General features: G+C 37.9%; 1 protein-coding gene and 1 long non-coding RNA gene across 10 annotated transcripts in view; one reads left to right on the plus strand and one right to left on the minus strand.

Moving 5' to 3' along the window:
- Positions 1-1134, plus strand: part of LOC126083118 (uncharacterized) — a 53954-nt gene extending 52820 nt beyond the window's left edge. The window contains exon 3 of the long non-coding RNA XR_007518722.1: positions 1049-1134. This is a non-coding gene — a long non-coding RNA (uncharacterized LOC126083118). The remainder of the gene's footprint in view (positions 1-1048) is intronic.
- RNF38 (ring finger protein 38) overlaps positions 1-16233 on the minus strand; it is a 172264-nt gene that overhangs the window by 14759 nt on the left and 141272 nt on the right. For all 9 annotated transcript variants that reach the window (XM_049896479.1, XM_049896478.1, XM_049896477.1 and 6 more), the window contains 2 exons: positions 3468-3635; positions 1097-1267 (listed from right to left, as the gene is read on the minus strand). In XM_049896479.1, coding sequence (XP_049752436.1) covers positions 1097-1267; positions 3468-3635 — 339 coding nt within the window. The remainder of the gene's footprint in view (positions 1-1096; positions 1268-3467; positions 3636-16233) is intronic.

Below are 16233 nucleotides of genomic sequence, written 5' to 3' on the forward strand. Positions count from 1 at the left end.
TCACTCAGGATGTTTCAAGTTCATCCACACTGTAGCTTCTATCAGTACTTCACTCCTTTTTATGGCTGAACAACATTCCTTTGTACGGATAGCTACATTTTGTTTATCCATTACCAGCTGCTGGACAATTGTATTGTTTCCACTTTTGCCTATTATGAATAATGCCACTGTGAACATCTGCATACACATTTTTGTGTGGCCATGTTTTGAATTCTCTTGAGAACATGTGTTCTTCAATGTTATTCTGACTTCCTCCCTCAGGTAAGCTTACTCTCTCTGGTGCCCCACCTGGTATGCAAATCCTCAGTAAAGGGCAGACAGGCTCTGATGTCCCTTTTCTAGGGAGCGGAAGGAGTGGAATCCTCCACTAACAATTTGGAAGTTCTCTCTTCTGTCCCCTCTTAAGGCCCAATAGCTCAGACGCTGAACTCGGCCTGTCCAAAAAACAATGGACCTTCTTCCTGTGCTGCTTCTTGGACTTATACAGTACTTACCACCCCACCCCACCCTACGGTAACATGCCTTAGTTGTATTCTGGCCCCAGAATAGAATTATGTTAATACACTATCACTTGTTTTTCACAAGAACACTGCAGAAAAAGAAGCCTAGTCTCATCTTTCAGAAATGACAAATGAGGCTCAAGGTTATGGAAATAATTAGAAGATCTAAGGATAAAATTCTGATACCCAGTTCATAGGTTGGGGGGGGAGGATTAATAAATGAATACAAATATTTTAATGAATATTAACAATTTTATAATATTTCCACTTTCCAATTTAGAAACAGATAAAAGCAAAAATCAGTACAACTAAATTAAATTTTTCTTCAGATTTACTTCCTTTTCCAGGATTGCAAATATGAAGCAGGACAAATTTAAAGTACATGATGGGCACATAAAATAAGTGGAAAAATTCAAAAATCTAAAAAAATTCTAAGTATGTCTATACTAATTTGTATGTCTGTGAATTCCTTTAATTCTTTTAAGAACCAAAAGTTATAGTGTTTAAATGGAAACAATGTACTTTTGCTCAATTAACCTGCCTTTTAGGTCTAAACATTCTGAGAAGATTAAAGACATAAGAATAAAGATACCTACCGATCGTGACTGCTGTGTTTGGAAAGGGACAAACTGGCCTGGTGGTGGCAAATGAGGAGGATGGTGTGGAGAAAGGTGAGGAGGATGTAAAAGAAACGGATCACTAGAAATAAGGGGTGGAAACGCAGCATATGGTACCGGTAAGTGCTGAACTGAACATGCCTGAAGCATCTGTAAGAGAAAAATATTTTTTGTTAAAATTATCAGTATAATTAATTAAAAAATGACACAGTCAGACTGAAATCTATCATTGCCACGCCCCTCAAAAACAATACCAAAATGTTTTTAATAACCTGTATTAACAATGAAATACTAGTATATTTTAAAATCTGTAATTAATATATTGGAAACTAGTTATTCCAACACCCATCTTTCAGTTTGTCATACTGTGGTGGCTTGTGTGTTGCTATGATGCTGGAAGCTGTGCTACCAGTATTGCAAATACCAGCAGGGTCACCCATGGTGGACAGGTTTCAGCAGCGATTCCAAACAAAGACAGACTACAAAAAAAGGCCCAGTGATCTACTTCTGAAAATTAGCCAATGAAACGGAACATTGTCCGGCTCGCCTACTCTGGCCATGTCATCAGGAAGGACCAACTGCTACAGAAGGACATCATATTTGGTGAAGTAAAGGGTCAACGAGGGTGTGGGAGATCCTCAGTCAAGTGGATTGGCACAATAGCCGCCATGATGGAGTCAAACATGCCAGTGATTGGGAGGATGATGCAGGACCAGGCTACATTTCATTCTGTTGTACTTAAGGTCGCCACGAGTCAGTCAACTTGAGAGCAGCTGACAACAACAACAAAAGTAATTATTCTGCATTTTATACAGTTCTTATCCGTCAAAATACGTAACTTTTACTTTAGCCTTTTTAACACCCATGAGATAGGGGAAAAGTGGTGGATGGTAAAGAAATCTCTCTTTAGTCGCTTTAAGATGTAGCAGATACTGTAGTTACTCCAAGAAAGTGTCCTTTTCAATTATAAATTTTTTATTTCTAGGATCTTTATATTTGTAGAAGCCCAACTCACAAGTGCATTATGACCTCTCTATTTTTAGTTGGAAACTTCAGCACATTGGCTCTATAATCTATTACTGAGAAACCAAGCTTGGGTAAATTAATCCATTAAACTGGTATTGGTACTTTTATGTGTGTGTCTTGTTTTAATCTCACCTCCAGAGCAGAATATTAGGGTTATCTTTATTTTTTAATTTAGGTTTAGCCAAATGTTTTAAAGACATTATTGATTTTAGACATGTCATTTAAATCCTATGGATTTCAGTGCCCTCATTTATGAAATCACAGAGCTGGACTGGGGGTTGGCCAATTAAAGGACAAAGCATGAGCTCCCAAGGGAGATAAAGTATGAACTTCAGAGCCAGAAGAAAGTGTGAGAGAATCTCTGCTCTTCCATAGTAATTATCTCTAAAATCTTGGGCAAATCATGCCACTTTTCAGTTTTATCATTGAGAAAATGAGGATGTTATCATTTTCATCACAGGTTTCCTATTTAAAAAAACCAAACCCTTTGCCATCGAGTTGATTTTGACTCACACCAACCCTATAGGACAAGGTAGAACTACCTCATAGGGTTTCCAAGGAACAGCTTGGATTCGAACTGATGACTTTTTGGTTAGTAACTGGGCTCTTAACCACTGAGCACTAGGGCTCACGTATAAAAAAAATTATAGTAAGGTATAAATCAGACCAAGCACTAAAAGTGCCCATTAAGACCTATTCATGCTGACAATGTTACTATCGATCACTAAGGTCCCTGCAGACTTTATTACTAACTAGTCCAACATCCGACATCAATACCCCAAGGCCACTCTTTACCATGCTTTATTAATAAACGGGGTCAATATATGAGGGACCATTGTTTGATTTTCAAGATATTCAAATATGTTTAATTTAATTAATGTAAAGTTATACAGAAAACCAGCTGCTGGCAACTCCAGCTCACGGTGACTCCAAGCGTGTCAGAGCAGAAGTGTGCTACATACGGTTTTTGATGAACGATTTTTCAGAAGCAGACTCCGAGGCCTTTCTTTCCAGGCATCTCTAGGTGGACTCAGAATGCCAACGTTTAGATTCAGAGCTAAGTGTGTTCACTACTGGCACGACCTGGGGACTCCTTAACTTTTTAAAATGGTTACTATACAGATGCTACTGAGATTGCTTTTGCAGTGGGACTATCTTTTATTTTTTAAACTTGGAAATGAAGCTACAAAAGCAGTCTCTTAAAAAACGTTATTTCCTTAAATAAGACACTTAGCTGTTCTAAACAGGGATTTGAGATTTAAATTACAAACCAATCCAGGTTGGTGTGCTTAACAGTAACACGAGAACAAAAGCACAGACTTACTGGAGGAGGCACACTACAGACAGGGAGGTGCTGTCCACTGAAAACCACAGAGCATCCGGGGACTTGTTGTGCACTGCAGGCAGGGATGTGCTGGCCTGTGCAGAGTGGGATCCCATGTGGTGCCACTGTTGTTACTGTGTAAGAAACAGGAACTGTGCCCTGATGGAGCTATTAGGAAAGAAGAACAGAATTGTAGCTGTTTTGATAAAATATTAATATAAAAAATCAACATTTAGACTTACACCGATGTTTACAGGAGTGTTATTCACAATAGCTAAAATGTGCAAACAACCCACATGTTCATGAACAGATGAATGGATAAATAAAATACGGTACACACACAGAATATTTAGCCTTAAAAAGGAATGAAGTTTTGATATATGCTGCAGCATAGGTGAACCTGAAAACATTATGCTAAGTGAAATAAGCCAGACACATAAGGTCAAATATTGTATGATCCCACTTACATGAAATATCCAGAAGAGGAAAACTCATAGAGACAGAAAATAGATTAGTGGTTACCAATGAGGGGGAGGAGTTTAGGATTTACTGCTCAATGGCTACGAAGTTTCTGTTTGGGGCGATGAAAACTTTTGGAAATAGTAGTGATTACTGCACAATATGGTGAATGTAATCAATGTCACTGAATTGTACACTAAAAATGATTAACATGGCAAATTTTGTCATACATATTTTACCATAATAAACCAAACTAAAAAAAAAAAAAATAAACCAAACTAGTTCCCATCAAATCAATTTCAGCTCATGGAGACCCCACGTATGTCTGAGTAGAACTGTGCTCCACAGATTATGGTTTTCAATGGCTGTGAAGTTTTGGAAGTAGATCATCAAGCTTTTCTTCTAAGGCACCTCTGGATGGATTTGAACATGCAGCCTTTCAGTTAGCAGTCAAACCCCTAACCGTTCACACCACCCAGGGACTCTAATAGTAGGCTATGACTGCCCAAGAACTAGTACTAAACTCTTCCATCAGAGAACTGAAAAGCCCAGGGCTTTGCAAAAGGCTGTGGTGGTTCCCACTAGGAGAGGAGAACAGTATTAAAAAATTAATCACCTTCCTCGCTCCTGTCTAGTCTTACTTCCATCCTACCTACCCTGAGGCAAAAGATGTCAATAATGTATCCTTCCACATCTTTTTCCATGAGCACACGTATACAAGAACAATTATACTTTAATTATCATGTTTGTTTAACAGAAGTGAGAGGATATCACCTGGCAACATTCTATAGACATCTCTTCTATGTGAGTAAAAACGGAATTAAAGGCAACTCATTCTTTTTGATACTAGCCAGGTAATCCAAGCACACTTGCTTAATTACCGTCCCTGTTATTCATGTAATAATGGACATTCAAGTCGTTTTCACTCTTTTGCCAACACCAACACAAGTGTAAAAAATACCATTGAACATATCCCTTTAGATATTAGTTTTATTTCATACAGATTACCTAGTAATCACAAACTTGTTATTCATGATAGGCTGTTTTTTTAATGTTGTAAAATTGTATCTTTTAAGTTTCCTTTATTGATGAGGTTATACAATCATGGGCTTTGAACTGGACCTAAACGTTTGTCACACACATGTTGCATAGTAACCATATGTCTTGCACGTCACCTTTTGACCAGAGTAGGAAATAGGCAGCAAAGATGGCTTACCACACTGCTTTGTATGTGTGTCATCCTCCACAGTCCTGCCAACAACCCAATCTTCCACATCAGAAAACTTTCAGGAGCCTGATGTAGGAGACTAGATTATTGGTAGGACTGTGGAGAGTGATATCCACTCAAAGTGGCACAGGTGGCCGCCATCTCTGAATGGGGCACCACTGCTTTGGTTGCTATGCCATGCATCTGTTACCCTTGTCTCCCGTGGCTATGGCTAAACTGCTCAGAACTGGTTCAAAGTCCTGAATCACACTCCCCAACTTTCTAATACATTTATTTATTTATTTAACTTTTATTGAGCTTCAAGTGAACGTTTACAAATCAAGTCAGTCTGTCACATATAAGTTTATATACATCTTACTCCTTACTCCCACTTGCTCTCCCCCTAATGAGTCAGCCCTTCCAGTCTCTCCTTTTGTGACAATTTTGCCAGCTTCCAACTCTATCCTCCCATCCCCCCTCCAGACAGGAGATGCCAACACAGTCTCAAGTGTCCACCTGATATAATTAGCTCACTCTTCTTCAGCATCTCTCTCCTACCCACTGTCCAGTCCCTTTCATGTCTGATGAGTTGTCTTCGGGAATGGTTCCTGTCCTGGGCCAACAGAAGGTTTGGGGACCATGCCCGCTGAGATTCCCCTAGTCACAGTCAGACCATTAAGTACGGTCTTTTTGTTAATACATTTATTTTTTACATTTAACTTACACTCCAATTAAAATTTGTTTTGTTTATAAGGTAAAGCAGAGCTCTCGTTTTTCTTGCAGGTGGATGGATAATTATATCTATCCTAGTTATTAAACCAGCCTTTTTCCTGAAATGGAAATTCCATCTTTTCTCCATTAAGTTCCCACATATTCTTGGATCTATTTATTTACATCTGTATCAATTTGTGCTGTTTTAATCACAGTATCTTACCAGAAAAGTTAATATCTAGAACCACAAATTCTTGTTTATGTGTTAATTAAAATAATTTTATCCAGTTCCAAAACTCATTGTTATTCTGATTGTAATTTTATTAAATTTTTATGTTACTTTACAAAGGACTCAATTTTATATTAAGCCTTCTCTTTTTATTATACAGGTAGTCCCCAACTTACGACAGTCATCAGAACAGAACCCTGTCATAAGTTGGTTCTGACGTAAGTCAAATACCTGTTTTTAGTTTTCATTATTATTGCCTTTTATTGTATCTTTATAAATCCAACCTTTGAATGTCTGCAGTGAACATCTGCAAATGGTAACATTAGCAAATTACGTGCTGCAACATTGTTATGGAGTACATACTACCAACAAGAAGAACACACACACACACACAAAAAAAAAACAGATGGTCGTAAGTGTAATTCATTGTAACTCACTTAAGTCCTAAATTGGGGACTACCTGTACTGTCAATATGCTGTTTTTCTCTATTTCCATGTCACTGAGGCTGAATGAACCCCTGGAACTACTGCCATAAGATAATCTTTAAACCTTAACACAAACATATCCCCTGAAGTCTTTTTTTTCTTTCAAAGACTTTATTTGGAAATTTTAATTTTCATTACTTGTGAACAAATGGGAAACCCTGGTGGCATAGTGGTTAAGTGCGATGGCTGCTAACCAAAAAGTCGGCAGTTCAAATCCACCAGGCGCTCCTTGGAAACTCTATGGCGCAGTTCTACTCTGTCCTATAAGGTCGCTATGAGTTGGAATCGATTCAACAGCAACAGGTTTGTTTTTTTTTTGGTTTGGTGAACAAATGGAATTAAATTATCGCGTATAATTTGAGGGAGTCAAATTATGTAACCTGTATTCTGTGAATCACAAATCAGTGCAGTTACATTATACAAGTAGTCCCCCAGCTTACAACAGGGCTCTGTTCCAATGACTTCATCTTAATTTGGTGCTGACCTAAGTCAAATACCTCTTTTTTTTTTAAGTTTTCATTATTATTGACTTTTATTATTGGTATCTTTACAAATTCGATCCTTATTTGTCTTTGGGGGCTAGAAATATTACACATAAACTTACAGATATGTTTTAATACATACATAAAAATATAAAAATTTACTCTGACAATGAAGAGCTGGAAGACAATGACTTGTCAGTTGTGGTAATAAGTCCACTTGTGGAAGGTTCTGGATAATCTGGACTATTCCTGGTAATGGGGATGGCATTTCTAGTCAGAACATTGGTGAGAGTTGTCTGTATGGTCCTTTTTTCTTCATATGTCTTGTGGTAACATCTCACTGCTTCCCAAATCTGCCTATCGACTTTAGCAAAGCTGTTGGCATTTTGTGTCTGTGTTTTCAAGCGACTGAAGCCCCTAATTTAGTTTAGAAAACTAAATCTATACAGCAGTGTTTTGAATAGTAAATCATAAAATTAAACATCTGCGAGTGAACATCTGGGAATGATAAGATCAGAAAATTACAAGCTACAACACTGTATGTAGCACATACTACTAACGATAAGATGTACCAAAAAAAAAAAAAGACAGTCGTAAGTGCAGTTTGTCATAACTCAAATATGTCCTAAGTTGCAGACTACCTGTACTTTCAATTGCTTGGAGTCCCTGACTTAGAACGGGGTTTTGTTCTGACAACTACTCCTTCACTAATCGGTTCTGATATAAGCTTAATACCTCATATTGTTTTTTTAGTTTTCATTATTATTGCCTTTTGTAAAGTATCTTTATAAATCAAAACTTTGTCTTTGGGGGTTGGAAACATTACATCCGAGAATGATAACATTGCAAATTATGTGATAAGATGTACAGAAAGAAAAAAAAGCATGGTCATAAACGCAGAAGTCCATTGTTAACCTGAATACATTTTAAGTCAGGGACTATGTGCATTTCTGAAATACAGATACATCACAATCAGGTGCCCCTGTTTTGTGACTGCTTTATCTTCCTTGAGTTATTGCTATGTTAGGTTTTTACATAGCTGTAATCTTGCCGTTAAGTCTTCTTAAACCCAAACAACAGTTTAGCTTAACTTGCAAAGAGTGTTTGCCTTGAGCATTGTGCTCTCTTTTAAGAACGAACTATCTAACATGGGATCAAACTGACAACGGCAACTCTTTAAAGATTAGATGGGAAACTTAGGGGGCAGTGAGTTTATGCTAATGGGGGAGGAACAACTGGAAAAAGGAAAATGAGAATGGTTGCACAACTCAAAGAATGTAATCAATGTCAATGAATTGTACATGTAGAAATTGCTGAACTGGTGTTAAATATTTTGCTGTGTATATTCTCAGCAACAAAAATAAATTTAAAAAAATGTTCATAGGTATCTATCATAACCAATTTTAATGGAAATGTGTACTGAATTTGACCAGTAAGAACTACTGATTTCTGATAAATACTTTCTTCATATTTAAGTACATTTTATTGAATCTAAGATACACCATTGTTTCCTGTATTAAGAAAAATGTTGTCGTTTAGAAATTCTGAATTTATATATTTATTGAAGACACTTTAGTTGAGATCACATAGCACCAGAGCATTCATAAAAATGAAAATGTAACTGAAATAAAGTGGTTAAGGCAGTCCTAATACTTCTTCAACTTTCAGAACGCTAAATCACTTTTCAACTCAGTGTCATTGTCTGTGTTTTTCCATGCAAGAGGTTTAGTTCCATCATGAGGGTCGGTGATGCAGCTTTTCTTAAAACAATCCGTTAAAAGAACCAAAGGCCATTTGTCCTACAACCTTAAGCCAGGTTTGTAATTATATAGGACTGGGCACTAGGACTATACTTTTGACTCTTACTGTGAGAATGAAGTTAACTTAACCTCTCCTATACCCTCAACCGTCAATTATTTAATTCTTGTGGGTTAAAAGAGTGTCTCCAAGATTTTTTTCCTCATCATCTGAGCACCAGAGGTTTGATATTGGTACATGTATAAGCAATGACAACTGTGTTACAACTGCTGTCTGGCTGACACCACGGTTAAGATGCCACCAATTTTAGAGATGTTCAAATATGAACAATGTACATTTTGGAATCAATATGGTAGTTTCTGATTTTTTTAATTTTTATTGTGAAATACACGTATAGCAAAGTACATAAACATGACCATCAATGCAACAAAAAATTTTGTGAATGCTCATATAACCATCACCCAGGTCAATAAAAAGAACATTGCCAAAACCCCCAAGAAATCCCCGTGGACTCCTTCATGGTCAAAATGAATTCATAAACACTCTCCAAACCCCACTGCTAAACAAACCATTATCCTGATTTTTGTGATAACAATTTCCTCTTTTTCTTTATGGCTGTGCCAAACTATGTATTTATACACCAATGAACAGCACCCACTACATTTGTTTGCTGACCACTGGCGGCCTCCCTCCCCTGCCTGTCTCTACTCCGCCAATTTTTTTTATACCTTGCTGTGAAGAAAATTAGCACAGCACGGTTATGAAAATACTTCAAGAGGGGGAGGGAGTGGCTGGCAAACAAACAGAAGGTACGCAAATATGATTGTCCTTTATTGGGGAAATGTTTTTTCACTGTCTTTATGGTAATTTTTGACGAACATTAGGTGTTTTTTTTTTTTAATTGATCTAAAATTTTCATACAATAAAATGGGTGTAAAACCCCAAACCCACTGCCTTCAAGTGGATTCCAACTCATGTACATTCAATAAACACTTAACTCTGTAAATGTATTTGTATTACCACTGACCAATCAAGACAATGAATGATCATCTGAGAAAGTCTCCTCATTCCTCCTCCCAGTTAATACTGAACTCTTCCCTCAAGGATCTGACTTAAATCACCATAGATTAAGTTGTCTGTTCTTAAACTTCATGTGAATAAAACCATACAGTACATACTCTTTCGTGTCTGGCTTCTTTCTTTTGATTTTACATTTTTTTTTTTTTGGAATTCATCAATGTTGCTCCATGTGTCAGTAGTTTGTCCTTTCATTGCTGAGTAGTATTCCACTGCTTGATTATGTAACAATTTGTTTATCCATTTACCTGTGGATGGGCATCTACGTTGTCCCAATTTTTGGCTATTACAAACAAAGCAGCTATAAACAATCTTGCGTGTGTGAGTGTACCTAGAACTGCTGAAGCACATGGGAGGTATACTGGAAACGGCTTAACAGTTTTCTAAAGTGACTGTATCATTTTACACTTCTACCAGTAATGTAACTGAAATTCTTGGTCTTTTTAATTTTATCCTCTGCAGTGGATGTATAATTCTCTCTTTGTGGTTTTAACGTACATTTCCCTGATGAGAAATGATTTGTATATTTTTGTGTGTGTGAAATGCCTGTTTAGGACTTGTGCCCATTTTAAAAATTGAATTTTTTTTTTTAAATTTATATGAGACTTCTTTTTTATTTTTTTTTTAGATCCTAGTCATCCGTCAGATATGGTATTGCAAATATTTTCTTCTAGGTTGTGGCTTGTTTTTTCACTTCTTAAATACTGACTCTGGATGAGCAGAAAATTTTAATTTTAATGAAATCCAATGCACCAGTGCTTTTTTTCTAAATTAGTGCTTTATATATCCTGTTTAACAAATCTTTGCTTACCATATGAAGACAATTTCTTTTGTTAACTGTTTTCTCTTTCACATTTAGATCTAGGACCTAACTTCAATTAATATTTGTGTACAATATGAAGTAGAGGCCGAAGTTCAAATCTATCCAAATGGATGTCCTGCTGTTCCTACAACCATTTACTGAAAAATACCTTCATTTCCCCTCCTCCCACCCCCGCCCTTTCAGTTGCTTTAGCGCCTCACTTAAAAACTGAGTGGCCAATATAGATTTGTGTCTATTTCTCACAATGAATACAAGTTCTTTATCTAATTAAGTTTAATTTACCAATAGTTTTGATCTAGTGCCTTTCTTTTGTCTTATTTAAGTCTTCCCTACTGAAGGTTACAAAGCTACTCCTACATTACTTTAAAGCCTTGTAGTTTTGCCTTTAACATTTAAATCTTTTATCCACTTTTCTCAGCACCATTTATTAAAAATTCTCCCTTCTCCATACTCATCTACAGTGGTCCCTTTGTCATATAGCAAGTATTCATAAATGTGTTAGTTTATTTCTGGGCTTTGTATTCTATTTCATTAGCATTCTTGACTGCTCTGGCATAAGTGACATCATTACTATAGTGTTGTTGTTGCTGTTAGGTGCTGTCAAGTAGGTTCTGGCTCATAGCTACCCTATGGACAACAGAGCAAAACATTGCCTGATCCTGGGCCATCTTCACAGCTGTTATGCTTGAGCTCACTGTTGCAGCCACTATGACAATTCATCTCACTGAGGGTCTTCCTCTTTTTTCGCTGACCCTCTACTTTACAAAGCATGATGTCCTTCTCCAGGGACTGATCCTTCATGATAACACGTCCAAAGTATGTGAGACACTGTCTCACCATCCTTGCTTCTAGGGAGCATTGTGGCTGTACTTCTTCTGAGGCAGAATTCTTTGTTCTTTTGGCAGTCCACGGTATAGTCAATATTCTTCACCAACACCACAATTCAAAGGCATCAATCCTCCTTTGGTCCTCCCTATTCATCATCCAGCTTTTGCATGCATGAGACGATTGAAAACACCATGGCGTGAGTCAGACACACCTTAGTCTTCAAGGTGACATCTTTGCTTCTTAACACTTTAAAGAGGTCTTTTGCAGCAGACTTACCCCATGCACTGGTTCGTTTGATTTCTTGACTGCTGCTTCCATGGCTGTTGATTATGGATCCAAGTAAAATAAAATCCTGGACAACTTCAATCTTCTCTCCATTCATCATGATGTTGCTTACTGATTCAGTTGTGAGGATTTTTGTTTCATGTTGAGGTGTAGTCTTTGATCTTCATCAGTAAGTGCTTCAAGTCCTCTTCACTTTCAGCAAGCAGGGTTGTTTCATCTGCATAACACAGGTTGTTAATGAGTCTTCTTTCAATCCAGATGCCCCGTTCTTCTTCTAAGTCTAGGTTTTCGGATTATTTGCTCAGCATACTGATTGAATAGGTACGGTGAAAGGACACAACCCTGATTATCATGGATTGAATTCTATCCCCCAAAAATATGTGTATCAATTTGGCTAGGTCTTGATTCCCTATACTGTGTGACTGTCCACCATTTTGTTATCTGATGTGATTCTCCTATGTGTTGTTAAATCCTATCTCTATGAAATTGATGAGATGGGATCAGTACAGTTATGTCAATGAGGTAGGACTCAATCTACAAGACTGGACTGTTTCTTGAGCCAATCTCTTTCGAGATATAAAAGAGAGAAGCAAGCAGAGAGACATGGGGACCTCATACCACCAAGAAAGCAGCACCAGAAGCAGAGCATATCCTTTGAATCCGGGGTTCCTGTGTGGAGAAGCTCCAAGACCAAGGGAAGACTGAAGACAAGGACCTTCCTTCAGAGTCGACAGACAGAAAGCCTTTCTCTCGAGCTGGTGTCCTGAATTCAGACTTCTAGCCTACTAGACTGTGAGAGAATAAAATTTTCTTTGTTAAAAGCCATCCACTTGTGGTATTTCTGTTATACCTGCACTAGATGACTAAGACTCTGACGTACACCTTTCCTGACTTTAAACCATGCAGTATCCCCTTGTTCTGTTCAAACAACTGCCTCTTGATCTATGTACAGGTTCCTCATGTAACTCCCATTCTTCACAATGTTACCTGTAATTTGTTATAATTCACACAGTCAAGTGCCTTTGCAGAGCCAATAAAACATAGGTAAATATCTTTCTGGTATTCTCTGCTTTCAGCCAGGATCCATCTGACATCGGCAATGATACCCCTGGTTCTACATCCTCTTCTGAAACTGGCTTGAAGTTCTGGAAGTTTCCTGTCGATGTAGTGCAGCAACTGCTTTTAAATTATCTTCAGCAAAATTTTATTTGCATGTGGTATTAATGACACTGTATAGTAACTTCCACATTCTGCTGGATCATCTTTTTTGGAAATAGGCATAAATTCTGGTGTTTTTTCTAGTTGGTTGGCTACGTAGCTGTCTTCCAAATTTCCTGGCATAGACAAGTGAGCACATCCAGTGCGGCATCCATTTGTTGAAACATCTTGGTTGGTATTCTGTCAATTCCTGGAGCCTGTTTTTCGCCAATGCCTTCAGTGCAGTTTGGACTTCTTCCTTCAGTAACATAGGTTCCTGATCATATGCCACCTCCTGAAATGGTTGAACGTAGACCAATTCTTCTTGCTATAGTGACTCTGTGTATTCTTTCTATTTTCTTTTGATGCTTTCTGTGTCATTTAAAATTTTCCCCATAGAATCCTTCAATATTGCAACTGGAGGCTTGAACTTTTTTCTTTAGTTTTTTCAGCTTGAGAAATGCCGAGCGTGTTCTTCCCTTTTGGTTTTCTATCTCCAGGCCTGTGCACAAGTCATTATATTTGTCTTTTCGAGATGCCTTTGAAATCTTCTGTTCAGCTCTTTTACTTCATCCTTTCTTCCATTTGCTTTAGCTACTCAACGTTCAAGAGCAAGTTTCAGAGTCTGCTCTGACTTCCATTCTGGTCTTTTCTTTCTTGCCTTTTTAATGACCTCTTGCTTTCTTCACATATGATGTTCTTGATGTCACTTTTAACCACCGTGCCAACTGTAAGATTGAATCTGCTCACCTTGTTCTTCTTCAGGATTATACACTAGCGGTTTTCTAATAAAGGAACCCTTGTAGCAAAGTGGTTAAGCGCTCAAATGCTAATGGAAAGGTTGGTGGTTTGAACCTACTAGATGTTCCATGGGAGAAAACGTGGCAGTCTTCTTCAAAAAGATTTAGTGTTAGAAACCCTACGAGGCAGCTCTACTCGATGGCAATGGGTTTGGTTTTGGGCTGGTTTTGGTTTTCTAATTGTAGCATGTATCAGAACCACCTGGAGGATTTGCTAAAACAGACTGCTGGGCCCAATTCAGTAGATCAACCATATAGTCCCAGAATATGCATTTCTAGTAACTGTCTAGGCTGCTGCCACAGATCCCAGACCACGTCCTGAGAACCACTTGGTCTAGGCTCTAGAACAAGGAGTCAGCAAACTGTTTCTTAAAGAGCCACGAAGTGAATACTTCAGGCTTGTAGGCCATCCTGGCCTCTATAAAGCAGCCAGACAATATGTAAACAAACAGGAGTGGCTCTGTACCAATAAGTTTTTATTTACAAAAACAGGCAGTGGTAGTTTGCTTTCTCCTGCTCTAGACTATTCCAGATCCTTTATATGCCAAAGAAATTGCAGCATCAGTTTTCTCAAGTTATATCAAAACCTACTGGAAATTTACCTGGGATTATACTGATTCTGTATGTCAGTTTTAAGGACTAACTTTCATAAAATTAAATCTTTCAATTCAAGTCTCTGTATTTAAATAGGTTGTCTTTAAATTCCTAGAAGTTTTATAATTCTTTACATAAAGGTCAGACATCTTTGGTTAAGGTTGATTCTTCTTTCATACAGGGCTCTGAATCAGTCTGAAGTGGTTCAGTCATGGGCGATGAAGCAAAACAGGAATAGATTCAAAGTTTTACAATTCTGAAGATGCAACATGGTGCCTGTAATGGGAAAAATTACGGGTCGAAGTCCTGGAACGGGAGGCTCAGAAGAAGTATACTGAGCCTTTTCAGGAGCCCGATGCGTGAGACTGGATTATTGGCAGAACTATAGGAGAGCGACACATGTTCAGAGCAGCACAGTTGGCCACCAGCTCTGAGTGGGGCATTGCCATCTTTGAGTAGGACAGCGCTGCTTCAGACTATGCTCAAAATCCGAGGGTGAGAGATTTGCTTGCTACGCAACGCTTACGTTGTCCTTATTCTCTAAGACAATGATTGAGTTTCTAGCAGGGCTTCAGCCTGTAATTTTTCCTGTTCTGGCTATCTTTCTAGTTCACTATAACTTTAAAAATTCATGTCTGTAAAAAGAGAACCTGCAGACTGGGAAAAAATCTTTGGCTATTGCAAATCCAACAAAGGTCTAATCTCTAAAATCTACAGGAAAATTCAACACCTCTACAACAAAAAGACAAACAATCCAACTAAAAAATGGGCAAAAGAAATGAACATACACTTCACCAAAGAAGACATTCAGGAGGCTAACAGACGCATGAGGAAATGCTTGCGATCATAGCCATCAGAAAAATGTAAATCAAAACTACAATGACATATCATCTCACCCTGACATTACTGGCACAAATGAACAAAACAGAAAATAACAAATGTTGGAGAGGCTGTGAAGAGATTTGAACTCTTATGTACTCCTGGTGGGAATGCAAAATGGTACAACCAATTTTAAAATGATATGGTGCTTCCTTAAATGCTAGAAATAGAAATACCATACGATCCAGCAAATATATCCTAGAGAAATAAGAGCCCTCACTAGAATAGATATGTGCACATCCATGCTCACTGCAGCATTATTCACAATAGCAAAAAGATAGAAACAATCTACGTGTCCATCAACAGACGAATGGATAAACTATGATACATACACAAAATGGAATACTATACACAGATACAGAACAATGATGAATCTGCAAAACACCTGTGAAACATCTCACAACATGGACGAATCTCGAGGGCATTATGCTTAGTGAAATAAGTCAATTACAAAATGACAAATACTGTATGAGACCACTATTATAAAAACTCATGAAAAGGTTTACACACAAATAGAAACAATCTTTGACGGTTACGAGCGAGGGAAAAACACTAACTAGATAACAGGTAAGTGGTAACTTTGATGAAAGGTAAGACAGTATACAATAACGGGGAAGTCAGCAAAACTTGACCAGGGCAAGATCATGGAAGCTTCATAGACACATCCAAACTTCCTGAGGGACTGAATTACTGGGGTGAGGGCTGGGAAACATGGCCTCGGGTGATATCTAGCTCAATTGGCATAACATAGTTTATAAAGAAAGTGTTCAACATCCTACTTTGGTGAGTAGTGTCTGAGGTCTTAAAAGCTTGTGAGTGGCCACCTAGGATACTCAACTGTTCCCACCTTGTCTGGAGCAAAGGAGAATGAAGAAAACCAAAGACACAAAGGAAAGATTAGTCCAAAGGACTAACGGACCACAACTACCAAAGCCTCCACCAGACTGAGTC

The sequence above is a fragment of the Elephas maximus genome, chromosome 9 (assembly GCF_024166365.1).
Source record: "Elephas maximus indicus isolate mEleMax1 chromosome 9, mEleMax1 primary haplotype, whole genome shotgun sequence".
NCBI classification, from domain to species: Eukaryota; Metazoa; Chordata; class Mammalia; order Proboscidea; family Elephantidae; genus Elephas; species Elephas maximus.